Here is a 27,422-nt window from a genome sequence, read left to right on the forward strand (position 1 = left end):
AGCTGGGCTTTCATGCCTTGCTATCGAATAGTTTAACATGATATGTAACTCAAGCTTCTCTAATTCACTGCTTACATTTTTTTCAATTAGTTTTGCTGGTGTATACATCATACTTCCAGGATAGAACCAAGAGTTCTTCCAGGATAGGAGTACTCTGTTTACTAATATTATTTTCCTGAACCTCATCCTGAAAGCAGAATGAGATCTTTTGGAGACATTAACATCTTTTAAACCTTAAAAATCCCTTTATTTCTAGTTCTCTGCCTGAGAATTTTAACTGAAGATTTGCTTCTCCAGGCAGAGATTTCTGGGCGGTTATCCAAGTCTGTGCTGTTCTTTGTGTTTCTGAAACCTTCCCTACGCCATTGCTGTGTGGCTGATGTGTCTGTCTTCCTCGTCATGACCTGGAGCCGCAGATTTGTTGTACTTCCTGGTACACATACCACAGTGTTTGTACTCTTGCTTTTCCTCCTAAAATAGTCCTACAATAGACTCCTATGCCTCTTTCCTGGTGTTTTTCAGTTTTTTTCTTCAGGATGACTTTGAGCCTTGTCCCTAGTTTCTCTTCAGACTTCTGAAGTATTTAAATGATATTCATTTAAATGAGATTATTCATTGGTAAGAAGGAAAATCACCCATGTAACACTTACAGACTTTCTCTTGACCTTTAAAATACCTTAATGGGTGCATTGTTTTGTTTGTTCAGCTCTGCTGTGGTTGGGGCCATGTGACATTTACATTATCTCTAGGCCTCTGCTTAACCATGTTGCTATATTTCATGGAACACCTGCTACCATCTACAGGACACAGTTTGGAAAATGAGGGCAGTTTAGTCATCACACAGGCATCTAGGGCCTGAGATAGGACCACACAGAGTTGCCTCCCTCAACCCACCACCAGTTTTCCAGATTCTTCCCATCAGTTGTGTTGATGGTGACTTGGGATTGTCCTTTAGCATTAAAAGCTAGAGCAGTACATTAGTTCATCGTGTCTCATTCACTAAAACCAGTTACCTCGGCATTGTACCAGGCACTGGTGTCCCACTATAGATGACAGCGCCCCTGCCTCTAGGAAGTCAGTCAGAGAAGAAAACAGCCACACACCAACTTTCAGTAGGATGGAAATGCTGCTGAATACCGTACACCGAATATGAGGGCTGCAGGCCTGGGGTAGGGGACAGCCAGCCAGCTCTCCCTGGCAAACTGAGGAGGTCTCACCAAGGAGGAAAATGGGCACAGGGTCCCCAAGGAGCAGTGGAGTCTCCAGGTGGAGAAAGCCAGCAAGGGGAGAGTCAAGAACGGGTTTGGCAGTGTGCAAATGACATGCCTTTTGGCAGCGTGGCTGGTGGAGGAGCACAGATGGTGTTTAAAGTCAGCTCCGAATCACTCTTTGAAATTACAGAAATTTAAGGAGAAGGATTTGGAAACCCTCCAGCAAGTTATTTGACCTTCTAATCTCGTAGTAGTAACCACTTGGTGTCTAACTCGTAAATGTAAGTTGTCTGTAAAACTGTCATACGGGGAAAGGTGCAGAATAAAACCAAGTTGAAAAAAAAAAAAAGGTTCTGATGCCTTAGCCCGTGAGTCAGAGGGTTTTTTTCACTCTCTTAAAGGGTTCTTTCCTAGCGAGTTGCCCCACGGCCCAGCTCTGACAAAGCCCCTGTGCTGTGGACTCTCAATTCTTGCCCCATCTTCAGAAGTGACTGAATAAAGGTTAAATACAACTTCTGTAGGTGATAGTGCTGTAGACAGAAACTATTTTCTGTATGATTTTTTCTTGTTGCCTTGGCAACTAGGTTTTTTTTAAAAGCTTTTGATTTTTCTCAATAACATGAGCTGCTTTTTTTTTTTAATTTAGCTCAGAAGTGCGTACAAATCTATATCTTTTTTATTACTTTCAGGTGTACAGATCTATATCTTATTCAGAGAGTCTCTAGACTACATGTTTATGAGGTACAGATTTTTTATTTTTCAGGTCTTCATGAGGTTGAACAGGGATACATAATTTCACGTAACTGTCAGCCTGCCTGATTAACCAAAGGCAAGTCAAGTGATTTTTGTTTTGTCACTGTCAGGTACTGTAGAAATGATTCAGATTCATTTTTATAAACTATGTCTAAATATTTTAGTATTTGGCTTTTGAGTGTCTATGTGAGAATTGTTTCCATAAACTGTAAATTACATTGTTCCTCTGTCTCCTTCTTGCTTACTCTGCTGCAGCCACAGTGGTCTGCTAGCTGGTCCTCACTCACTAGATCTGTTCCCATCTCAGTGTACTGATGTTGATGTAAATAAGACTGACTCCAACTTTGTACCCCCTTGATTTCTTTTCTGTTTAAGTTTTCATGCTATGAACTCTGACTAATCTAACTATTCCCAGCAAGCATACCAAAGCCGTACAGTTAATGATTACCTTTGATGGGTAAGCTACACCATGTAACCATAGAGATTCCTGTCAGTAATGGCCAGAGTGACACAGCAACCAAGATAAATATCAAACCAAGTGTTGGTGTCAGTTGTAAGCAATTATCCATCATAAGACCACCAGGGTGTATGGTTCCTGGAACGTACTGCACCCTTTGTCTCTGTCTTGTCAATCACTTAGTACTTTAGTTATACTATAAAACATTTACTGTAACGCCTGCCAAACGGCAGAGATTAACTGCTCAGACTTAGACTCTTGGAGTGCCTGTCTGCTCCAGTCCTACCCTTTGTAAGTATTTATCCTACAATAAATTTGATTATAATCTATGGAGTTGTCTGCATTGTTTTTCAGTTTTAAGATACCGTCATGGTTTGGTGGTCACTGTACCATGTGGCTCAACTGTCAGACACTCAGGAACTCTGCATTTGCCATTTTCCTTTGTCTGGAACCTGGCTGCCTCAGATATTTGCATTTCTTCCCTCCTCACTGCATTTAGGGCTCCAGTTAAATGCTGTCTCCTCAAAGAGGACTTTCTATACCTTCCTGTCTAAAACAGCATCTTCATCCATCACTCTCTGGCCAGTTCAGAGATGAGAGGAGCCATCTCTGGAAAAACTGAATGAATATCAGTCACTCTATATGAAGTCCACCAGTCTATAAGCCCTACCCACGGCAAGAGTTTCCAATTAGCTCTTTAATGCCTCACCTTTAAATTATGAACTGATGATCACCAGCTATTTGTGAAAATCCTATATCACAAAATACAGAGACCAGGACTAATACAAATGAAAGAACTTGAAAGAAATAGAGATAATGATGTAGCAGATGAAATCTACAAAAAAACAAAGCAGCAAATGGGGTAGAGGAAATAATCACAGAAATAATACAAGGAATTTAGGAGAGCAACAGAGGGCAGACCCAGGTCACCAGCTGTGGAGCAGGCCTGGAGAGCAACCAGGTTGACGGCAGCAAGAGTGTGGAGGGCTCTCAGATGGAAGTGACCAGGAGGGCTGGGGAATGGAGATTATCCGGTCATTTTGAGATGTGGAAAACTATACTGAGAGGCTCTTGGAGGGCGTGGGTACAGTTAAAGATAGTTACAAAGCAAAGCAAGCAGACATAACTACTAACCACAAAAACAGTAATATCATACAATAAAGGGAACATATTCTTCGTACATTTAGCCGTGATCAACTTTATATAATTATAACAATATAAACACTGACTATTTATTTAATAAAAAAATCGACATCACTGTATTTAGAGAATGGGGGAAGGTAAGCCTCTGTACGTGTGTGTGCCTAAGGCCTAAGGATATCAACATGTAATGTCTCAAACTAATGAATTATCACATGTGGTTATATTAATTAGACATACAAGATTTTTAAAATCAGAAGGAACAGCAAATTGACATGTAGACTCAGGAATGGGAAGGAGGATGGAAGAGGCAGGGAATCATTATTCATTGTGAGCCTTTTAGTCTCATCTGATGACTTTTAAAAGCTATGAGCATATATCACTTTGATAAACAAAAGTTGGGAATTAATATATAAGTTTTAAGCAGCCCTTCTTCTGTGCCCATGTCACTGATAAAGTCTGATGTACATTTGATTAATATGAAATTTAGTTCAGCGTGTGACTGATGTCCTTGGCTGACAAGCTCATTTCTTTAACCAAATCCATTTTCACTTGCACATGGAGTAATTAAGTCAGACTCACTTGGTCGGAAGTCATGCTGAAGACATTTATCATTTCCTTCTACACCATGGAGATAGATTGGATGATGGCTAATGGTTGTTCAGACTGTATGCTCGTTAAAAATGGAGCAGATGCACGTGATACTAAATTGAGTTTTTTAATTACTTTATGTTTAATGATGTACCTTTGCCGTTTACTTAATCTTCAGCAAATATTTATCCTTCCCAAACTGGCAGATTTACAATTCATAACTTGTCATGTCAAGTGAAACATTTTCTCTTTCCCCTTCCCCCAGAAGGATCTCTGTTCAAAATTAAAGTCTTTGAAAAATAGCTGACACATTCTCCTCTGTGGGGGATTTTCAACATTTCTATCCTATGATTTGGAACTGATCCTCCTCACTCATTCCAACCTTAGTCTGTACTTATTGATCTATTTACTTTGGATATAGTTAATGTTTTTATTTTGCTATCTGGGTCATTCTTATAGAGAGACGGGTAGATTGATGGATGGATGGAGATGATAGGTAGATAGACAGACAGACAGACAGACAGACAGATAGATAGATAGATGGTAGATAGACAGACCAACTGACAGTCCAAATTATACTAAGAATGTGTGGAAATACAGTTTCAAATAACAGAGGATACATACAAGCTTTAGTTTCAAGGTTTCCAGTCCATAAGAGTTATATAATGGTCGGCTTTCCAAGCAGAGGTTAAATAATCATCATTCTATTGCATCCAACACAGTTTCCCAAACTTTTTGATGAAAGTGGAATCAGGAAGATATTCCATTAGAAAGTCCTAAAATAACTTGAGGATACCTTTAAATATTTTTTTAAATTTGTACCATGGCAGTAACATGAGAAGCTGAAGCTGAACGGTGGTTATCAAAGTCTGGGTAAGGATGTCTTCAGTGACTATTTAATCATAGAATCTTTTTCAATCCTTCTACCACCCAAAACACTTGAGAACACTTTCTAAACCAAAAATAAAATGGTCAAGTAAATTCATGATATATTTTTGAATTTTGAAGATGAGGCACTATGAGACTTAATTCTCGTAGTTAGGGTTAATGAGTCAGGGTTAATGAGTACAGTAAGCTGCTCTTTGTGAGCACAGAAATTTCTATGTCGGGACTGCAGACCGCTCACCCATGAGCTTGCCTGTATACCGTATTATTATTTTTCTCTAATATGCCTTATGAGTCTTTGGATCGTTCTTCCTGAGTTTGAATCCTGGCCCTGCCACTTACTAGCTGTATGTCTTTGACCAAGTTTCTTAATCTCTGTGCCTCAGTTTCATTATCTGTCAGTCTGTCAATTAGCCCACCCGATGCCTATTCCAACCTCCTGCTACCATTATTTCTTATCTTACAGAGGGTGGAAGTTTCCATTTCCAGAATCTCTTGCAGCTAGTGTTCTGGATGTAAGTATGATCTGCTAATCAAATGCACGCCCATAAACCTTTGAATTCAGACCCAGATTCTGTTGGAAGAGAAATGGGGCATGGTATGCTCATTTTTAGCTGGTGTGGATAATGGCAGAGGCAGCATGATTTTGGAACTAGCAACTATAGTGATAGATACCTTCCTGATTCAACAGGCAGCTTCTTTTTTGTGTGTGTGGTGTTTTGTTTTTTTTTTAATTAGTTTCAGGTGTACAAAACAATGTAATAATTAGACATTTATACCCCTCACAAAGTGATACCCCCCAATCTACTACCCCTCTGACATCGTATATAGCTGTTACAGTTCCACTGACTCTATTCCCTACACTGTACTGCACATCCCGTGACTATATATATATATATATTTTGACATTCATTATTATTCAGCTTTAGCTTCAGGTGTACAGTGCAGTGGTCAGGCATTACACCATCCCTGAAGTGGTTTCCCTAATGAGACAAGTGTCCATTGGATACCCTACAAAATCTTACAACATTACTGATTATATTCCCCAAACTGTCTTTCGTATCCCCGTGGCAATCTTGGGGTTACCAATTTGTGCTTTCTAATCCCCTCACCTCTCCCTCATCCCCACCCCCTCCCATCTAGCAACACTCAGTTTTTCCCTATGTCTCTGAGACTGTTTCTGATTAGTTTGTTCACTTATGCTATTCTTTAGATTCTACATATAAGTGAGATCATATAGTATTTGTCTTTCTCCGTCTGACTTATTTCACTTAGCATAATGTTCTCTAGGTCCATCCATATCATTGCAAATGGTAAGATTTCATTCTTCTTTATGGCCGAGTAATACTTCATTGTATAAATGTACCACAATTTCTTAATCCAGTCGTCTACCGATGGGCATTTCGGTTGTTCCCCAAGCTTTTTGGCCTTTCCTCTTGGCTATTGTGAATAGCGCTGCAATAAACATAGGGGTGCATAAATTTTTTTGAATTAGCATTTTGGATTTCTCTGGGTAGATACCTAAGAGTGGAATTGCTGGGTCCAGTTTTTGAGATACCTCCATACTGATTTCCATAGTGGCTGCACCAATCTGCAATCCCACCAACAGTGCACAAAGGTTCCCTTTTCTCTATATCCTCGCCAGCACTTTTTAATTGATTTATTATGATAGCCCATCTGACAGGAGTGAGGTGGTATCTCATTGTGGTTTTTATTTCTTTTTCTCTAATGATTAATGAGGTTGAGCATTTTTTCATATATCTTTGCCATCTGTATGTCCTCTTTAGAAAAATGTCTCTTTATGTCCTCTGAGCAGGCAGCTTCCAGACGATAGCAGAAACTGTTAATTTGGAGCAGCACCTCTAGCAGCAGCTTCCTAATTCTTTAGGTTCCTAATTGTGATAGAGCCAGTAGCCCATTTGGTTGTGCAAGTCTGCTTATCGATTTGAGTAGTTTTTCCTAAAAACTCAGCCTAGAGTCTGTTTCTGCAGCTCTCCCAACAATGCTGTGAACTATGTTATACTTCTTAATACCTCTCTTTCTGCTTAAAGTAACCACAGTGATTTATGCTGGCTGCAACTGAAGACCAAGAACAGTCAACTTACCTCATGGAGTTGTTGTGAGGGTTAATAAAATAGGCATTTAAAGTGCTTAAAACATTATCTGGCATGCTTTATAAAAAATATTCTTAGGGCTTTTTTGGGCTTTACTCAATGGTATACCTACAACCATGAATAACACAGATATTTATTAGTTGTTGGTTCATTAATTGATTCATTAATTCAGTCATTCATCCATTCATTGAAACAAATATTTTCTGAATGTCTATTCTAATCAAGACTTGTTCCAGCTGCCTTAGGGTAGTGTTAACCAACTTAACTGAACATTAGAACCATCTGGAATCTTTTTTTTAAACTTAATTTCTATACCACATCCACAACTTATTGAAGATAGGAAGTGTGTGTGTGTATGTAGATATTTTTTTAATTGAGATACAATTTTCATATGGTAAAGGACCCAAATTTTATGTATTACAGCTGGGTGGATTTTTATATATGTATATACTTGATTAACCACTACCCAAATCAAGACATAGAAAAAAACAGAGAGATTTACAGTGTGCATGAGTTTTTGGGGTTCCTTTTAGGGCTAAAGTTTCAAATGCTTTTAAGGTTTTGCCACTCAGAAGTCAGAAAAATTTAGTCATCTGAAATAACAAGTAAAATTCAATCATCTTTCTCTTTTTTACTTTTTTATAGTCCCCTAAAAATTTGTATTCCTTTCTAGGTTTCTGCAAGAAAACTGTTTCATTTATATGTGAAATGTGATGAATTTAAGGAGGACTTGAGATAACAGAAAATTCCAAAATATCAATAAGGTAGTAAATGTTACCAGTAATAACTTTGTGAGTCATAGTCTTCGACTCTATTTATCTTCCTCAGGTGGCATAGTTTATTTGCCAAAAGAGAGTTTTAACTACTTTCTGAAAACTAAACTATACTTCTTTTGTGTGATCTCTTCAAAGAGAGTGAATATCATGAAAGAGTAAAAATCATTTTCTTTTTTCCAAAAAGAGTATTTGGAGCAGATTTCTTGGTCTGTGGGCCATTGGCTGCACAATTAGTATTGCAATGCTGAAGCTACTAAACAGCGGGCATGAGCTGAGTTAGGAAGATAAAGTTTATAATTATGTGAAAAGTAAATAAAAATAGTTGATTACAGAGAAAGAAAATGTCATCTGTAAGACATTAACAGCATCTGTATTTTTTATAAAACCAACTAGAACATCTTTGATGTTGAATGATTTTGCATAATTGACTTATTATGGAATGAAACTTTCAGAAGCAACATGAAGGGTGGACACGAACTATACTTTTAAGATGATCACATGGGATTTGGGATCAAAGTCTAACATTAGAATACTGATTCAAGGATAGCTGGACCATATTAGTAAATTAAAAAGACTCACGTCATCAAAGGGATAGAAAACATGAAAATTCTTTGTAGGTCATTCCTCTGCCTTCAGGCAAAATCTCTATATAAGACAGCCTAGGTGAATATTGTCCATTTCAAGCATTCTTAAAGAATGAGCTTTGGATATGAGGGCAATCTGACTATGACGTTTATCATGTCTTAATTTCCTTATCACTTCCTGAGTGGCCCTAGGTTGGCAGTTATTTTCTCTAAGAACTTTGAAGATATTATTCTATTGCCCACTTGCTTGCACTACTGCTATTGAGACATGAGTAGTCAACTTTATCATCATTCATTTATAGGTAATCTGTATTTTTTTGGGGGGGGTGGTTTTAGGATTTTTATTTTTGCCTTTGATAGTCTGCAGTTATATCTTGTGCCTAGCCATAGAGTTCTTTTTATTTATCCTCCTTGTAAAATACTGTGATTGCTAAATTTGAGAACTCATGCTTTCATGAGTTCTAGGAAGTTCTTACCCATGAACTCATTGTGCACTGCCTTTCCCCTATTCGATTAACTCTTTCGGAAATTCCAGTTAGATGCATGTAGACCATCTCATTTTGACTTACATCTCTTACATCTCTTAATTGTTTTGTTTTGTTGTCTACATCTCTTTGTCTCTCTGTGCTAAATTCTGAGCAATATCTTTAAATATAATTTCTGTTTTCTAATTCTCTTTCCAGTGCTGTCTAATCTTCTGTTTTACCCATCTATTATTATAATTTTTCATTTTTCTAGTTTTTTTGTTTCTTTTTCTAATTTACCTGTTCATTTTTTGTAGTCTCTTATTCATACTTAATCTTTCTATTTTCTATTTTATTTTTTTAAACATATTAAGCACATTTGTTTTATACGTGTCCATTAACTCCAATATTTAATGCTTCTGTGAGTCTCGTTTTGGTGCTAGCTCTTTTTGTTTACTCTTCAATAAAGATGTGTTGTTTCAGTGTGTATTTTGTGAACATTGTTTTTATTGTGACTTCATGTTCAATGGAACTTTATAGGGTTTCTTTTGAGGTTTGGATTAAAGAGTACATTTCTCTAAAGAGGATTTGGGTTTTCTAAACATAAGAGGACACATCAATCTAGAACCATATTAAAATATGATTCTTATTTATTTTTTTATTTTTAAGAATTTTTTATTGGGGAATATTGGGGGACAGTGTGTTTTTCCAGGGCCCATCAGCTCCAAGTCATTGTCCCTCAATCTAGTTGTGGAGGGTGAAGCTCAGCTCCAAGTCCAGTCACTATTTTCAATCTTGCAGGGGGCGCAGCCCACCATCCCATGTGGGAATTGAACCAGCAACCTTGTTGTTGAAAGCTCGCACTCTAACCAACTGAACCATCCAGCCACCCCTGGCTTGGAGGTTTTTAGACCACAAAAGTAGTCTCAACTGAGGCCACAAACATATGTGAGGTTTGGCTCATGGTTAAATCTCTGCACAGACGTTTCTTTCTTTCTTTCTTTTTTTTCTTTCTCTTCACTGCAGAGCCAAAGCCAAGACAAACAAGTTTTCTCACTGTGACTCTTTGCAAGGCATTTCTTTTTTCTAGTTCATCTAGTTCATGTATAGTAACTTCAGGGCTCTCCGCTTTATGCAGTGATCTCCTTTCAAGAACCTCATCCTGCTGTGACCCTAGACTTTATGTACTGAGCCTGTGTGACCATTAAGGCTGATGTCCTAGGTCTAGAAAGCAGCTCGGGATTCACTTACCTCTTGGAACACCTACTCTCATTTTACTTTTGGTCTTTAATGACTTTCTTTACTTTATTCCAGCTCAGTCATGCATTTTAAAAGATTTTTTAAATATTTTACCCAGCATTTTTAGATGTTTGCAAACAAGGAGAATTTTCATAGTCTCTTATCCACCATTTTCTTTTGTCAAAAGTATATAACTTATCTCTGCCATCCTACCAGAGGATCCTTGTAAAAGTGGAAATTCAATTCCACAATTCACCCACTTCTAGCTCTTAACAATCCATGTTAGAAACATTTTCAACACAAATGCATCCTAAACCCTTCATGTCCCAAATTTTCTGTCATTCAGTCAGCCCCAGCTTTCACTTCTCTGCTGGTTAGAGGCCTTTTCTGAATAAATTGTATTATGCTATTTTAAATTTTGTTTGTGGATTTTTTTTCCAGTTTCTCTGAGTTTTCCATGTTCTCTGAAGTTTTTTGCTACAGAAGAGAAGGTGCAAATTTTTGCCCTTCTTCAGATCCAACTATAAATGGGAGAAGAAGGGGAGAGGGAAGGAGATTGAAAATTATCTCCTATAAGTATTCTCATTTTATTTCCTGGTCTCATCTTACCTTTTTAAATTTAACTCAGCAGTACAATTCTGCCTCAGCCAGAAGTCATTTGGTGAACCCTAGATCTTTTCTGCCTACTTTCCCCATTTTTTTTTTTTTAATGTAGCCTGTTTCTCCTTCTTCAATATATTTACTCACCCAAACTTTCCCTTGAAGGTCTTTGCTTGATTTATAGTTTCCATCAACTTCCAAAACCACCACCGCCATCAGGCTCCCTGGAGATTGAGTCATTTCAGTCCCACCTACACGCTGGTGCTGGTCTTCCCTGGGGAGATGTGCTGGGGGCCAGCTGGAGGGCTCTACCAGCCTGGGCTTCTGTGTTTGACACTCCCACACACTGAGGCTCCTGCTGTTTCCACCCACGCTGGGATCATGTTTGCTTTGCAGAGCGTGCACTTGGGACCTCTCTGTAGTCATAATCCTACTGCTGTGAAATGGGTAATGTTCTCTATGATTCATCCCATCCACTCTGATGCCAGGTTGGGGCAGTGGCTTTTGGTAAAGGTGATGCTCCTTCTAGTGAGGAATAAATGCTTGTTCATCTGGATTTTCCTTATGATATGCGTCTGTCACTGTATAGGAGACATATTGGAGCATTTACAACTCACTTCTAAAAATCCCAGATGTTAAATGACAAATACCTTAATACCTATATGTAACAACTCTGCTGTTGATACTACTCTTGTCACTGTGATACTAATCATTATTAAGTAGCTTTATTTATTGAGCACTGACAATGTGCTAGGCTTTAATGCTAATAAATCATTTAATTCTAACAACAGTCCTGTGAAGTAAGAGCTGTTATTAACCCCATTTGACAGGTGAGGACATGGAGAGTCAGAGATGTTAAGTAACTTGCCCAAGGTCAAATAACCAGTAAGTGGCCAAGCTAGGACTCAAACTCAAGCCGTCTTAACGGCAAAAAGTCCATGCTGGCAAGCATCTCATCTGTCAGGACAAAAACATTTAGCTTTCTGATCTATCCTTTGTGAGAACTGCTTTCAGAACCAGCTTATGAAACAAGAAATGCAATCTCCTTTTGGAGATAAACCTTGTTTTTATTTAACTTATTTTATTTATTTAAAAATTAAAAAAAATGTTTGTCATGTGGGGGGGACCCTGCTCGCTGCGCCATTTATCGTGTCGGGGACCCTGCTCACTGCGCCATTTGTCATGCGGGGTGGCCTGCGGGGCCTCCTGTCCCGCTCCCCACATAAGAACAAAGGATATGGCTAGGCCAAAAAGGAACACCCACGGAGCCAGAGGTAGGGGAATCATCCCACTATAGTCTCACTGGAGGCTGGAGTCACACGACCCGCAACCTGCTGTCCACTTCTCTGCCTGCCAACCAACTGACTCCCCAACCAGTGCAGGCATGGCAGTTATATCAGGGGCTAATTGGCTAACTGGTAACAGCTGATGGTCAATTAGCTACGGCTGACGGCCATCTACTACCCGAGCCAGCACCTTTCCACGTGAGGCCGAGCGCCTGGAAACTGCTCTCTGGGACTCTGTCCCCACAATGTTTTTAATTACAGTTGAAAGTCCATATTATATCACTTTCAGGTGTATAGCATAATGGTTAGACATTTATATTCCAAATCTTGCTTTTTACCCCATGCCATGTTACCCTGCTTGATCACCTACATTATTTATCAGATTTCACTCCTAATGTATCTTGACAATTTCCAAAAAGGAGATTTGCCACCAATGAGGACATCCAGAAAATGCTTCCAGAGGGCAGGAAGACACTTCCTAAAGAGGCTCCAACATGCTCTCAGGAATGGCAGCATTTTAAAAATAAGAGCTTGGCCCCCGGAGTGATTATTTTGAAGAGGGAGCACTCAGCTATATATTTACATTCTGGTGTATTGGTTTAGAATTCAATCTGTTATTTCATAGATGTTGTAGGGATGGAGTCCCAGAGAGCAGTTTCCAGGCGCTCGCCCTCACGTGGAAAGGTGCTGGCTCGGGTAGTAAATGGCCGTCAGCTGTAACCAGTGAGCTATTAGCCACTAATATAACTGCCGTGGCTACGCTAGCAAGTGCAGATTGCGGCTAGTAAGTGTGGTTAGCAAGCGGGCTGTGGATTGCGGATCGTGTTGATCTGACTTTTTGTGTCTCGACCAGCCGCCATTGAGAATATAGTGGTATGACTCCACTATCGATGGCTCCGTGGGTGTTCCTTTTTGGCCTCACCATATCCTGCGTTCTTGTGTGGGGAGTGGGAGCCGAGACCCTACATTACGATGTACGTAATGTCGATTTGAGGTGGAGTGAAATCTGTTGACACAAATAAGCGTCTAACAAAAATTCTACTGTGTGTAGAAAAACGTCAGACTTTCCTTGTCTGTTACAGTCTCAGAAAGTCTTACTGCTGATGTCAACCCTGGAACGGGCTTTGTTTTGATAGGAATTCTGTTCTGTTCCTCTTTAAATCTTAACATGACGAAATATTGACTTGTGGATGTGGCCAGATTGTGAGCAGGCCCCCAATGCTTGTCAAGGAAGAGGGCTGAGGTTTTTGCTTCCCCAGCAAAGGAGAATGATCTCCCTGCTACATCTATGTCCAGCAACACTACAAGCAGCATTTTAAAGTGCTTACTTTTTTCTTATAGTGAAGGTTAAGGTTAAAGATTCAAGCATCACCTTAATTAGCTGCTCACATTTAACTTAACTCTGCTGAAGTAAACAGTCATATTCAAAAATAGCAATGTTGCCATAGCAACCTAGATCCCCATCATTTGCTTTTTCTTTCTGCTCACAAGTGTTCCTTACTATCTAGGCCAGGATATGAAACAAATCTGCTGAGACCTCCCATGTAAAATGAAAGGTAAAAAACCATTTTGGGGAAAATCTTTTAAATGGTTGCTCTAAGTGTTAACAGTGAAGCTCCTAATTCCAAACAGCTACTGAAGGGGATTGTATCTTGGGTTCCCTTGTCTGACAGCCTGGCCTCATCGACCTTTATCAGGGATTGATGGGGTCAGGGGTCCTACTTCTTGTTCTAGCTCTAGCTGTAAAGTTCTGGTCCAGAACGTGAGAGTTGAACCAGATAATTTCCCCATGGCTTTCCTAGCTGTAAAGGGGTCAGGTTTTGATCCTTTAACTTGTTACTAAACAAAATGCAAAACCAAGCTGATTTAAATCAAGCCTCAGGCTAAGCCTCAATGTCATAGTAAAGAAAAGAGCTGTTAAGCAGTTCCAGGATCCTAGCCTGTGGTTCCTAAATTTTCATTATCTGAATTGCGTAGAGAGGCTCTGAACTCCCCTGCCTACCTCTTCATCCCCAACATGCAAAGCTATCATTGGTCCTAATTACGGCTCGTGATTGCCAGATGAAGATCATGTTATTAAAGAAAATTAATGAGCAGATTAGCCTTTTCTGGTTCTATTTGCCAACCCCTTCATCAAGTAATTCTGGAGCCTTGGTCTCAATTTTCTAGTCTGGATGGGACCAGGATGTTTTCCCTGCCCTTGGATCCAGCTTGGTGCATGACTTTTTTACTAAATGGAGTAGAAATACAGTATCACTTTTTAGAAGTGATAAACTGACACTGTGAGGGCTGTTTTGCTTGAGAAGATTTGCCACTCCAAACAAACCTTGAGGCTTCCGATGAAGTCTTTTGTTCACTCTCCCGTTCTTTTTAATCCTCTTCAGACTGAGATGAAATGAAGAAAAGTTAGAAAAGATATTGGTTTTTTGTTTTTTTTGTAATTCATTTTGTGCCATTAAAAAGAAGAGAGAAAAGATACAAAACCCAATAGAAAAAAAAATGGTAAAGAATATGAGTAGACAGTTCATAGCACAGGAAACCCAAATGGCCAACAAGTGTATGAAAAGCAGCTCAGCTGTATATGTCGTCAGGGAAATGAGAACCTTGGTAAGAAGATAACCATTTGAAACATCTGACAGTATCGGTGTTTGGCAAAGCCACGGAGAAACAGGAAAACCCAGACACAGCTGATGGGAGTGTAAATGCTGCAGCTACTTTGTAGTGATATCTCAGGATCTAGTAACATTGAAAATGCACGTTCCCTTTGACTCAGCAACTCCACTTCTGGGTGTATGTCCAGAGAAAGCCTCACACAAGTATATAAGGAGGCATGTACCAGGGGGCTCACTGAGTCTTTGTTTGTGATAGTGAAAAATTAGACACAACCTACATACCATCAGCAAGAGAATGGATGAAAAATAATGCAGTATGTTCCTACATTAGAATACGGTGAAGTAGATTCATACATATCAACAGTGGCTAGAAGTAAAAAAATCACTGAGTGAAAAAAGCAAAAGTTTGTATATGGAAATTAAAATGAAAATGACCACCACACACAAAGCAACACTCTGTATTGCTTATGGATACATCTGTCTGGAAGGTATGAAAATGGCTGGAAGGAATAAATTTCTATATAGAAATGGTCAATTTTAATTGAAATGTTTAATTCTTTAATAAGAAAAAAAGACTTGAAGCAAATATGACAACGTTGATTGTTGATTGGGAGTGATGTGAACTTGGATATTATAGTTCCTTGTAAATTTCAGCACATTTTAATTTCTTAAGAAAAATATAAAATGCCAAGGTAGAAGTAAGATAGCTTACAAATCGCACACTAGAGATATGCCTAATATAATTGTCCTGGGTACCTAATTTTAGGATGATTCTCCAATCACACATATCTTTGTTTTTTTCCCCAGCATTCATTTTATTTTTCAACTGTTGCCTTTTCAGAAGACCCTTTGCTCTGCCCATCGCATCTATTTGTCGTTAGGATGAAAGTGACAGCATACCCCACCTCCCCTCGGGGTGATTCACCCAGTTTTAGCTTTAGAGGTAAACAAGTACAGACGGGGACTGGGGTTTCAAAAGCACCTGACTCAGACCATCCCTCCTTTTGAAGTATTAATATCTTGATATCCACACCCTGCCCCCTTTCCCCTTTGAAAGTGTGTGGATTTTGTCTTTTAAAGGAACAGTTGCAAATTCTGAAATGTATAAACCAGCAGGGTTGCTATAAGACAGCAGGAAGCTTACACTTATTGATTTTTTTGTTCATTAATTTTATGGTATTAGGAAGGAAGATGGCTTAGAACTCCAACGCTGGTGTTATTATGTGGGGGTGGTTGTGGGGGAGCAAATAAAAAAAAGAGGAATCAAAGCAAGTGGCTGATGGTATAGAGCGAATCAAGGCCCTTTACTTGCAGAACAGAAACCAAAGGTTCTCGGACAGCAAGGGGTAGAAGAAATACTTTTATGTATAAAAGACGGGAAAGGAAAGGAGGAGGACAGTAAAACAAACCTATGGAAGGTTCAGGAAAAAACAAAGCAAACAGAAGACTGTAGACACCTTATTATTTCAACCACAGATTGGGATTCTTTTTGGTATCAAAACTCAACCCCCCAGGACATAGGGATATGGGGCAGGAACTTCTCACGGTTGACCCAGGTACATTTGCCCCACGTTTCCAGCATCAGGTTATATATGTAATCTTTCATGATAATGAATCCTGTGACTCAGCATCCATTTAAGAGTAGAAGAGCGTGCTATTAATAATGAATTGAGACAGCAGGCATAAAGCAGGGTTGTCCTGGGCAAACCTCCCAGTCACCCGAGGGAGTACTGGTCACCCTAGTAATAGTGCACATTTACAGTAGGGAATGTCCAAAGCTGGAGGTTTTCAGAAGGGCTTGCCTGGCTTCTCCGCAGGCACTCACGTCCTCTACAACCTAAGGCCTCTCCTCTCTTATAAGAATTCCCGACCCTTGGACCTCCCCACACTACACTCACAGGCATTCCTGCCTCCAGGCCTTCCCCTATGGGTATAGCTTTTTCCCTCCACTTCAACTGTCTGGCGATGACCCATCTTCCCAGTCCATGTATTACCTGCCATCCCAGTTTTACTCGGCTTTTGCCTCCTGAACCGTGGCCATCTAGCACTGGGCTGAACCCTGTGGCTTGGGTATTAGATGGTTCATAATTACTTAGTCTGAAGGTAGAAACGACTGGGCCACTTTAGGATGCTCATCCTTGCTTCCTTGTAGGAGTGGTCCCCCAGGGTAGCTGACAGAGGCAAGACGGCGCAGCCCTGACCAACAGGGTATGGACAGCTTATGCTTCTCTAACCAGTGTAGGGCATCGTAGTACGGCAAATCTTCGTCCTGGCTGCCTTCACAATGTCATCCGGTCTCCAGGAGCTTCAATGTGAACCTTCAGGAAGAGAACGGTGGAGCCAAAGCTTTCTTAAATCTCAACTATAAAGACTAGACCAGCTGCTAGCCAATAAAAATATAATGCAAGCCATAGGAGTCACTTTAAATGGTCTAGTAGCTACATTTAAAAAGCACAAAAGAAACGATTGGTTTTAATAAAATATTTTATTTAACCTTATGTATCCAACATATTATTATTTCAATCTGTAGTCAATATTTTTAAATTATTAGTGAGATATGTATTATTCGTTCATACTGGTGTGATTTTATGCCTACGTCTGCATTCAGACTAACCTGATTTCAAGTGCTCAATACCTGCATGGGGTCAGTGACCCCTGTGTTAGGTAGTAGAGATCTAGATGGATGTGCTGCTCAGATCACCTTTCATTATACTGTGTGCAATTCCTTGCTTTTTACTATTATACAGTTTTTTGAAGTGTCCTTAAACTTTGTCAGTCTTGAGGAAATATCCCTGAGTAGTGTGGGTGTTGGAAGTAGATAGGTATTTGGCTAACTCGTACTTGTGTTGCTTACATGTCTCATTCCAAAACTTATTAACCTTGGTTTCATTCACTCATGTATTCATTCCACGAATGTATTGAGTGCACGGGGGTTCTGAATTTGTTAAGCATACAATAAGGAGATCTTTGCGTATTAAAGATTTATTATGCCTTTGAAAATGAAACTCATCAAATAAAATATCACCATTTGAAAAATGTACCTACCACGTGCTAGGCACTGTTTTAGGCCCTGAGGCCAGCACAGATTACAAGAGAGACAAAACATCCTTGAGTAGGAGAAAATAGATAGTAAACACACAAATCCTATATATTATTAGATTCTGTTAGGTTTACCCAGAAGTGTAGGACAAACAAGAGAGAGAGGGGCAGCCAGGGCCTAGGGAAGTGAGGGAAATGCAATTTCAAATAGTGTGCTCAGGGCAGTCATGGTAGACTGAATCATTGTTCACCAATACTCTCTACCGCTCCCTACAGGAGAATTTTTCATCCTCATTCTTTTGAAATCAGGAGTGGTCCTATGACTTAACATTGGCCAATGATACGCGAACAGAAGTGACAGAGCTTTCCCCATCACGGCCTACTTCACCACGCTCTCTTCCCTCTGCTGCAGTCGCTAAGCAATACTGACATAGTGGCTGCCCCACCGGCCTGGGTTCCAGGGTAAGGAGACAGGGATGATGAAAATCTACTTGTAACATAACACAGAGCTGGAAGTAGTGAGAAATAAACCTTTGTTGTTTTATGCCCCTGAGCTTTGGGGCTTGCTGGTTATGTAGCATGACCCAGTCCATCCTGACAGATATAGAAGGCCTCACTGAGAAGGTAATATCTGAGCAGAGGCCTGAAGGAGGGGAGGGAACCCGTCATGCAGCTATGTGGGGAAAACGTGTTCCACGCAGAGGAACAGCAAGTGCAAAGGTTCTGAAGAGGTAGCTTTCTTGATGCAATCAAGGTTCAGAAAGAGGTCAGATTTTTCAAGGCAACAATGCAGAGGTGTTCGCCCCAGTCTGACTTCCACGCAGCCCGTAGGGATGGAGATAGGGCTTAACCTTGTTGAATCAGTGATCCTATTCACTCCTTTTCTCCTCCACAGGAGTGGGTGACAGGCGTGAGAGGAGAAGAAGGTATGAAGGAAAAGAAAGTGAGATCTGGAGCAGGAAGATGCAAACTAGGAGAACAGGGCCCCCAGATCCATGGGCCATCTCCCCTCATATACTAAAAATGGTAGTGTCACCCATGTAGAGAACGTATGAGGCCTCTGAGGTCTGACTGCTGGCATAAAGATGAGTCAGTGCATCCAAACTGCGCTAGTAAGTGACCGTTGATGACCAGGATATGCCATCCACCCGATTCACCATGTCCTTCTCATGTCCATGACTTTTTAGAGCCACACGGGGCCCAGGTAGCCTCCGACAGACAAACCAAGGTAACAGGGCCACACTTAGGAGTGTGCCTTGCGTTGCCCAGATAAAGGGGCAGCTTCCCCTCTGAGCAACATAGAAGGAGACTGTGAAAGACACATATTCTTTCTTTCCTTAAATCCCGATAATTCTCCATATTCTTTTTTATTAAGTCTTAGATTTCTTTCAGCTCTGCACAGCCTTGAAACCACAGCTCCTCCCAATTAGCAGTTGCTAGTAAAAGAAATTCTGGACAAATAAGGCAGAGTGGGCAGTGATTGACTTTGATGCACGAAGGAGACAGAATTCTAAATATCAAATCCATTTAGAGGAAACTTGTTAAAGTTGAAGCTAAAATGTTTCACAGGGATAGAATCCTGCTGTGCACTTATCAACCACAGAAGTGCCATGAAGATTCTCTGGAAGAAACCCCTATTAAATATCTGGGTTTCTGAAGGCTAATAGCATCTCTCACAGAACACAGCCATTAATCTCAAATGCTCCATGCTAATTGGCTGGATGGTAATTTCTAGATGGTTATTGCCATCTATTACTCCTACAGAAATAGAAGCATTTTTAGGTTTATAAGAATCTCAAACATCTCTATGTTTTCTCTCTTTGGTCAAAAGAAAATTTGACAAACAGATGCTCTGGGAGGTAGGGGACCTTGAAACAATGATGCAAAAGTATTACCAGGAAGCTCTGTCCTCCATTTCTTCTTGCCAATTCCTAAAGAACTTTTATTAATGATAGAAAGCATATTGAAATAAAAAGGGAAGTCCCACCCAATTTAGATAACGCCAGAATTGGGACTGGGACTGGGGCTCTTGCTGAGAAAAAAAAACAAGGTCTGAGAAGGAAGGAATGCATAGTACAAATGGATGCCAGCAACAAAAGCATGGCACAGGGATCAATTGCAAAGGGGAGCTTGAGACAAATCAATATATCAAAATGCAGTGGGATTCAGCATTTACTTCTTCCAGAATCCATTCTTTGAGCCAGAGTTCCTGCAGGGGAAAAGGGCACTACTGACATGTTGGGGAAGGATGATTCTTTGTTGTATGGGACTATCCTCTACATTGTAGGACATTTACATCCTCGACCCCGCTCACTAAGTGCAAGTAGCACTTTCCAATCACTGACGCAAAACCGTTTCCCTAAAGTAGACATTACTGTCCTCTAGTGCGAGCCCTACAAGTCTGGGCTATATCAACAGGTAGAATAAGGTGGGGTTTGAACATAGCTATGAGGATGCACCACTAAGAGGAACTGGCCGAGTTATCAAAGTTTCATCCTTTTTGTCCACATGTATGAGGTCTGATGATTAAGTTCACGAACCTATTGCAATGATGTTGCCAACTTTTTTTGATATCAGAGGGATTATTCATTATGCATTTGTACCAACTGGACAAACAGTTAACCAAGTTTACTATTTGGAAGTGCTGAAAAAGCTGCGTGAAAAAGTTAGACTACTTGAACTTTTCACCAACAATTCATGGTTCTTTCATCACAAAAATGCACCAGCTCACACGGCACTGTCTGTGAGGGAGTTTTTAGCCAGTAAACAAATAACTGTATCGGAACACCCTCCCCACTCACCTGATCTCGCCCCCAATGACCTCTTTCTTTACCCGGAGATAAAGGAAATATTGAAAGGAAGACATTTTGATGACGTTCAGGACATCAAGGGTAATACGACAACAGCTCTGATGGACATTCCAGAAAAAGAGTTCCAAATTTGCTTTGAAGGGTGGACTAAGCTCTGGCATCAGTGCATAGCTTCCCAAGGGGAGTAGTTTGAAGGTAACTGTAGTGATACTCAGCAGTGAGGTATGTAGCACTTTTTCAAGGATGAGTTTGCGAACTTGATTGTGAGACCTTCATAGATGCATCAGGAAGAGAAGTAATTAGCTTTACATGCTGGTGAAGAAACAGTGATGTCCAAAAGGCCACACCAACCATGTGTTCAGAGAGACGGCTTTGTAGTTGGTAGTAAAGCAAATTTTAAAAGGAACTCAAAGAGTGAAATGAACTGGAGACGATGTGCCAAAGAACTGACGCAGTGAATGACTCAACCCATATTGTTATTGCTCTTCTGGAAAGGGCAAGGAGGGTTTCTTTGAAGATGAGTTGCAGTTGGCTTGATATTTGCATGAAAAATAGAGGAGACACACTAGTTTTTTAGGGTTTCTTTGGCCACTGAATTTAGGATACTGAATTTCAAAAATTAAATATAAAAATGAAACTCAGATGGAAATTCAAAACCCTTCATATCAAAGTTATTGACCAGATACTTAATAAGTACATGCTATAGTACTTGGCGTGTTCTGTACAAATGGCTGCCTTGGGTGGGCAGTTTCAAGACCTCTCCGCCTTAGCCAGTATTACTGCCAAGCATCTCTCTTCGCTCTTCCACTCTTCCCATTGACTCTTCTCAGCCCCCATCTTCCTGCCTTACCACCTCAGGACCAGATCATCTGTGGGGAAGGGAGTGGGAAGGGACACCTCGTCCTGCTATTTCAGGTCCCCTTCCCTTCCCCTCTCAGCTCTCTAACAGCAGTACCATTTGTTAGGCAAATAATAGTCTCCAAGCCCTGGGCTAAGGTTTTTTCTTGTTGTTCTTGTTTTGTTTTTTTTTGGTTTTGTTTTTATTAAAGTAGGCCATCAAAGGAAGTTTTAACGATTCTTCCTCCAGAGATTTGTTTTAATTTTTTTCTTGAAACAATCTCAAACTCATAGAAAATTTGCAAATACAATACAAATAAGTTGTTTTCATTAATTATTTGAGAGTTCGTTGCCAATCTGATGCCCACCACCCCTGATTTTCCTACAGACAAGGACATTCTCCTCCCTAATCCCAATGCAACCATCAAAATCAGAAAGTTAACAGTTATAACATTACTTCCAACTAATCCTCAGCTCCCGTTCAAGTAGTCCCAATAATGTTCTTTACAGCAAAGAGATCCAGTTGAAAATCATGTGTTACCTTTCGTTGTCATATCTCTTTAGTCTCCTTCAGTATGGAACAGTTGCTCAGTCTTTCCTTTGTTTTTATGACGTTGGCGCTTCTGAAGAGCACAGGCTAGTCATTTTGTAGAATGCCCTTCCATGTGCTTTTGTCTGACCCTTCCTCATAGTTGGGTTCAGATGATGCAGTTTTGTCAGTACTGTCAGAGAAGTGATGCTGGGTCTTCCTGTTGCATCTGGTCAGGTGGCACATGATTTTGTTTTGTCCCATTAACTGGTGCTGTTCACCTACATCACTTGATTAAGGTGATATTTGCCAGGCTTCTCCTCTATAACATTATTCTTTAATTAATAAGTATTGTATGGGTCATTGCTCTGAGACTGTAAATATCCTGTTCCTCATCCAACTTTCAATTATTTTATGGATTCGTGGTTTGTAATATGTTACTCTCATTATTTATTTTGATGCTCAAGTTGTTCCAGATTTGGCCACAGGATCCCTTTTGAACTGGCCTCTGTGCCCCCGCCCCCTCGCTTGACATGCCCCCATCATTCTTTGAGCATTTTAGAACAGTAAGATGTTCTGGGGCTCATCGTGTCCTTTCCTAGCACAGTGCTTTGCTGTTAGGACTAATTTTGTATTGGATTAACGAATACTAGTCCATGTGTGAGTCTGTGTGTGTCTCAGAGAGCATGTATCCACATTCTTTTGGGATGCCCTAATGCTTTGGATTATATGCTTTTCTGTTCCCCATGTTACCATAGAAGAGACATTGTTTAGTAGAGGTCTTGTTTTATAGATGAGAAAGCTGAAGCTCAGAAAGGTGGTATGGCTCATTCAAGGTGACATAGCTAGCTACTAGCAAAACTAGAATCAAAACCCCAAATCTCAGCTCCTTTTCTAAAACTCCACCCACTCCATCATGCAACTTTCTTCATCATTAACAACTACAGATATTTTTATTATAACTAGTAATTGAGTTAGCAGGGGTGGGGAGTGGGTATGTGGAATTAAAACTAGTAATTTATTAAAGCTTATATATCAGGGTGAAAAAAAGGAAAATATACTATTTTGATTTAAAGTATAAAAGTTTAAAGCATAAAACTTGTGGCTGTATAAGGAATTCAGCAAGTTACAACTTAATTATTTGTGTAAAATCTTTTCTACAACACAATTATAGGAAACTTCTTTGTTTCATAAGACCGAAGAGATTCCTGTGTTAAGAATTAGTGGTGCCCCAGAGAGGTACAGAAAGTTAGATCAAGAACTAGGATTTGGCTCGAATTCTGGTTTATTATTGTCTATTATTAAATCACTTAGTTTATTTGTTTAAATAAATAACACAAAGGTGGTGCTTTCAATTTAGAGATAAAGACTCTCTAGGATTATTGTAGGGAGTAGAAAAAGAAATGTCTGAACTGTATAAATGCCCAGAATTGTCTGCATTAGGCGTCTTCACTGTGTGCAATAGATCCCTTTGGAATTAGGTGAAGCCCATCAGCCCTTTCTCAGAATAAAGTTTTTAAATGTATAAAGTAAAACACACAGCATTACTAAGGGAAAAAAATTGACATATAGTTATTAAAATACTTAAAGAACAAATGTGTGCTATTATAACGAATATGTTTTCTTAAATTAATGCTTAAATAATAAGATCTTGTGTCAGGACTAATAGCTATGGTGATTTCAAAGTAGCGTGTCTTAGTTTACTTGGGCTGCCATAACAAAATACCATAAACTGGTGGCTTAAGAGAAATTTATTTTCTCATAGTTCTGGAGGCTGGAAGTTAGACATCAGGCTATCAACATGGCCAGGTTCTGGTGAGGTCTCTTGTCCTGGCTCGCAGATAGCTGGCTTCTCTCTGTCCTCATATGGCCTATCCTTGATGTGTGTGTACGGAGAAAGAGAGCTCTCTCTTCCTCTTCTTATAAGGCCACCAATCCTATCAGATTAGGGCCCCACCCTTATGATCTCATTTAACTATAACCCCCTAAAAGCCCCATCTCCAAATAGTCACATTAGGGATTAGGGCTTGAACATATGAATTTTGGAGGAACACAATTCAGTCCATAGCATAGTGATAGGAGTAAATAATATTACAAAATATCTTCAACATACCATAATATTATATGAAAATAGGTGTGATCTATTGGTGAAAAGTCACAGGTACTCTGCTAATGGGTTTATTGCCTATATTCATCATGGAAGGAAATGCTTAATTTCAGGTAGAGGTTAGTGAAATTAAAGATATGATTTGTTTCCTCATCCAAGTTCACAGTCACCCTGAAACGTCTATACAAGGTTAAGAAACCCTGAAATAGGCAAATAAAATGTTCTTGTTTTGAGCAAACAAGAGGAATAACCCCAGGATGGTGGGCATGAATTCTGAAATCATCTGATTCTACACATTGCCTGTTACCCAGGACCAATAAGTGTGTTGAATTGAAAAGAGACATCATCTGTTCTTGCTGACTTTCTGGTATTTTCCAATATGTGTTCGAGTATTGGGATGTGTTTTGTCTTGCAGACACCAGTAACCTAAATATTGCACAAAGAGATTCCTGTACCTCTGAGAATTTCTGGCTCGACCCTTCTGTGAAAGGCCAACCAGAGACCAAGACAGAGGATGACGGACTCCGGAAATTGCTGGATAAATTCTATGAACTCTTTGGCCATCCACAGCCAGCCTCTGGAAATCCACTCTTCGCATCTGTCTGCCAGTGCCTGTCTCAGAAAATCAATGACCTGAAGGGCCAGGAGAGCCAGAAGTATGCCCTTCGAACTTTTCAAATGGCCCAGGTCATCTTCAACCGGGATGGCTGCTCAGTCTTACAGAAGCATTCCAGGGACACCCACTTCTACCCCCTAGAAGAAGGAAGTGAGTCTTTGGATAACGAGACACTAACCCCAGGGCTTTCCAAAGATGTTATTCATTTCCTCTTGCAACAGAACATGATGAAAGACCCATAACAGGTCCCTGGTGGTAAAAGCAGGCTGTATGGAGGGTAGCCCCGTGGGTGTCACTGTTGGTGCCCCCTTAGGTCTCTCTTGTCAGTTCTGTGTGCCCAGCCCCCGGCTAAGTGCTCTACAGTCAAAGGCCAAGTACTGTGACCAAGTACTAGAGCAAGTTCGGCCCATAGAGAGAGCTATCAATGTCCGGAAACTTTATAGCCACCAGGCCATGCTCCTTCCCACCCTACCCACCATTCCTCTTGGCCTGAGCTCAATGACTGACGGGTTTGGGAATCAAAAGCCCAGCTTCCTTGTCTCAAGGAAAGACATGCTCTGAGGCACAATTTATGTTCCAGAACTCCTCTCTGAATTAGGCTGAGTCTGGGACTTCGCAGGATAACCCACTCTGCTGACTCCCTCCCTTTCCCGGTCCTCCTACTGGTGTCCCTTGGGAGCCTTTCTTTAATAAATCTCTTGTACCTGAATTTGTGACTCAGAGTCCACTTCCAGGAAAACTTGACCTGAGAGAACAAGTTTCCATTAGGTGAATTTTTAAAGGGAACAAAGCCCTATGCTGAATCAAATACAAGAATTACACCAAGTTGTAAAACTGCAACCACGTGATTGAGAACTTATGTCCCCGAATAATACGAAGATTTAAATACGGTGCCAAAAAGTGCATCCCATCTTAATCATACCCTTGCCTCACCAAAGCCAGAATTGCCTATTTTATAATATTAAGTGGGTGTGGAAAGAACATTTGAACCATCTAAAATAACAGCTACAATTCACCAATTTAAAAAAAAAAAAAAAGTCTCTTCATCTCCACCAGATTGCAAATGTGAAAGGTGAGGAGAAAACAAATGTGCTCCACCCACCAAAGTATGCGTAAGCTCGATTATGGTAGGCTAGGCGGATGCCACGCAGCCTTGTTACTTTGTGGTGGAGGAGAAAAAAGAAGCTTTTGCCCAAGTGGCCTCCTTCCTCTCATTATTTTTGCTTTCTGCCTCCCTGCAGCCAGCACCTTCTGTCACCCTTTGAGCACTTGGCCCCTCATCCCTTTCCTATCCTGGCTTCACCCGGGAATAATTTCTTTTTTTTATTTTTCAGTTGACATACAATATTATATTAGTTTCAGGAGTAAAATGTAGTGATTAGACATTTATATACCTTACGAAGTGGTCCCCCAATAAATCTAGTACCCACCTGGCACTCTACATAGTTATTACAATATTAGTGACTATGTTCCCTGTGGCTATAAATCACCAGTCCAGGCTTGCACTGGCAGATGCTCTGTTCTGCAGCTGTGTTCTGAAGCCCCTGCTTGAGACTTGGTTGGTAGAATGACATCACCTGGCACCAAGGAGCCTGAAACTGTCATTGGAAGCCTCACAGGAATTCCTACCTCGACAGCTCTCCAAATTACATTCATAGAAAGGGTTATATCACTTGTTTGGGGAAGTACAACGAGAGAAGCTGGCAACACTGCAATTAGATTTGGAGAAACTTTAGGTATAATTTAATTGGCATAAGACATCCTAAGCTTTCTGGAAATTGAAAATTGAATTATGGAAATAGATCAGCCTAGACGGGTATATTAAGAGTGAGTGTGCCCTCTCAGGCAGGTCCTTTGGGGACTTTTGGATGGAGAGAGAAGCCTTTTACAGGTCAGGAATTGCATACTAAGGCTTTCAGTTCTAGGAAGATCAGACGTCAGAAACAGAATTCCACATCGAAAGGCAGAGGCACGAGTGGAAGGAGAGACTTTACTGGTAGGAAATAGGAAATGAATAGGCCTCTGAAAGATACTTGAGAAAGCAATCCTCCAGGTTTTCCTGTAACAAGCTGTCTTTCTCCATGGGCTTCTCCTATTCAAGTGGCCCCCAAATAGTCATGAAAACTGTGGGACTTTATAATAGAAAATCTACAGGTTGTTTTCTGAGGTTACTAGTTTCATTGTTTTTTAACACAAAACAAATTAATAGATGCCCTTAAAGAATGCTGTAGTTCCTAGTATTATGCTGTAACTGAAATATTGGAGATTAGTTTCCATGGCTACCAAGAGAAGTGAACTGGATTATTGCATACTGTTTTTATTCTTTTTATTTCATATTATAAAGAACTTCAAAAACTTACAGCATTTATTCCATAAATGTAATCATAACCAATATTAAGTAATATATTAAAGAAATTCACTATATTATAGGTTATGATATTTTATACTGTTTTTTGTGGTTTATTTTTAAGGAGGGCACAGCTCACAGTGGTCCACATGGATATTGAACCAGCAACCCTGGTGTAATTAGCACCATACTCTAACCAACTGAGCTAACCAGTCACCCCTATTTTATACTGTTTTAAAGGACAAATGATACAAGCTATTTGAATCTCCATGTCAGAAGCAGCAGCTTCTATTTGGCAGTGAGATTTTAGCAACAGTGATTTTGCAAACTTTATTAATATCAGTGCTGTGGGTGCTTAACCAGAGGTTAGACTGTGAAAGCAGAGAATTTAGAAGTCTGAAAGCCAGGATCACCTGCGGGGGAAA

The 27,422-nt window shown here is 40.1% G+C and overlaps 1 protein-coding gene across 6 annotated transcripts in view; it reads left to right on the top strand.

Moving 5' to 3' along the window:
* The window catches only part of SHLD1 (shieldin complex subunit 1), a 61,859-nt gene extending 34,649 nt beyond the window's left edge, over window positions 1-27,210 (top strand). For 2 of the 6 annotated variants that reach the window (XM_033095262.1, XM_033095263.1), the window contains exon 3: window positions 24,450-27,210. In XM_033095262.1, coding sequence (XP_032951153.1) covers window positions 24,450-24,892 — 443 coding nt within the window. In that variant the 3' untranslated portion in view covers window positions 24,893-27,210. Of the gene's footprint in view, window positions 1-1,974; window positions 2,051-5,503; window positions 5,553-16,864; window positions 17,078-24,449 lie in introns of those variants that run through there. The other 4 variants (XM_033095265.1, XR_004421837.1, XM_033095270.1 and 1 more) reach the window with 4 other exon arrangements.
* Window positions 27,211-27,422: the final 212 nt, after the last annotated feature.

Source organism: Rhinolophus ferrumequinum, chromosome 23 (genome assembly GCF_004115265.2).
Source record: "Rhinolophus ferrumequinum isolate MPI-CBG mRhiFer1 chromosome 23, mRhiFer1_v1.p, whole genome shotgun sequence".
Taxonomy (NCBI): domain Eukaryota; kingdom Metazoa; phylum Chordata; class Mammalia; order Chiroptera; family Rhinolophidae; genus Rhinolophus; species Rhinolophus ferrumequinum.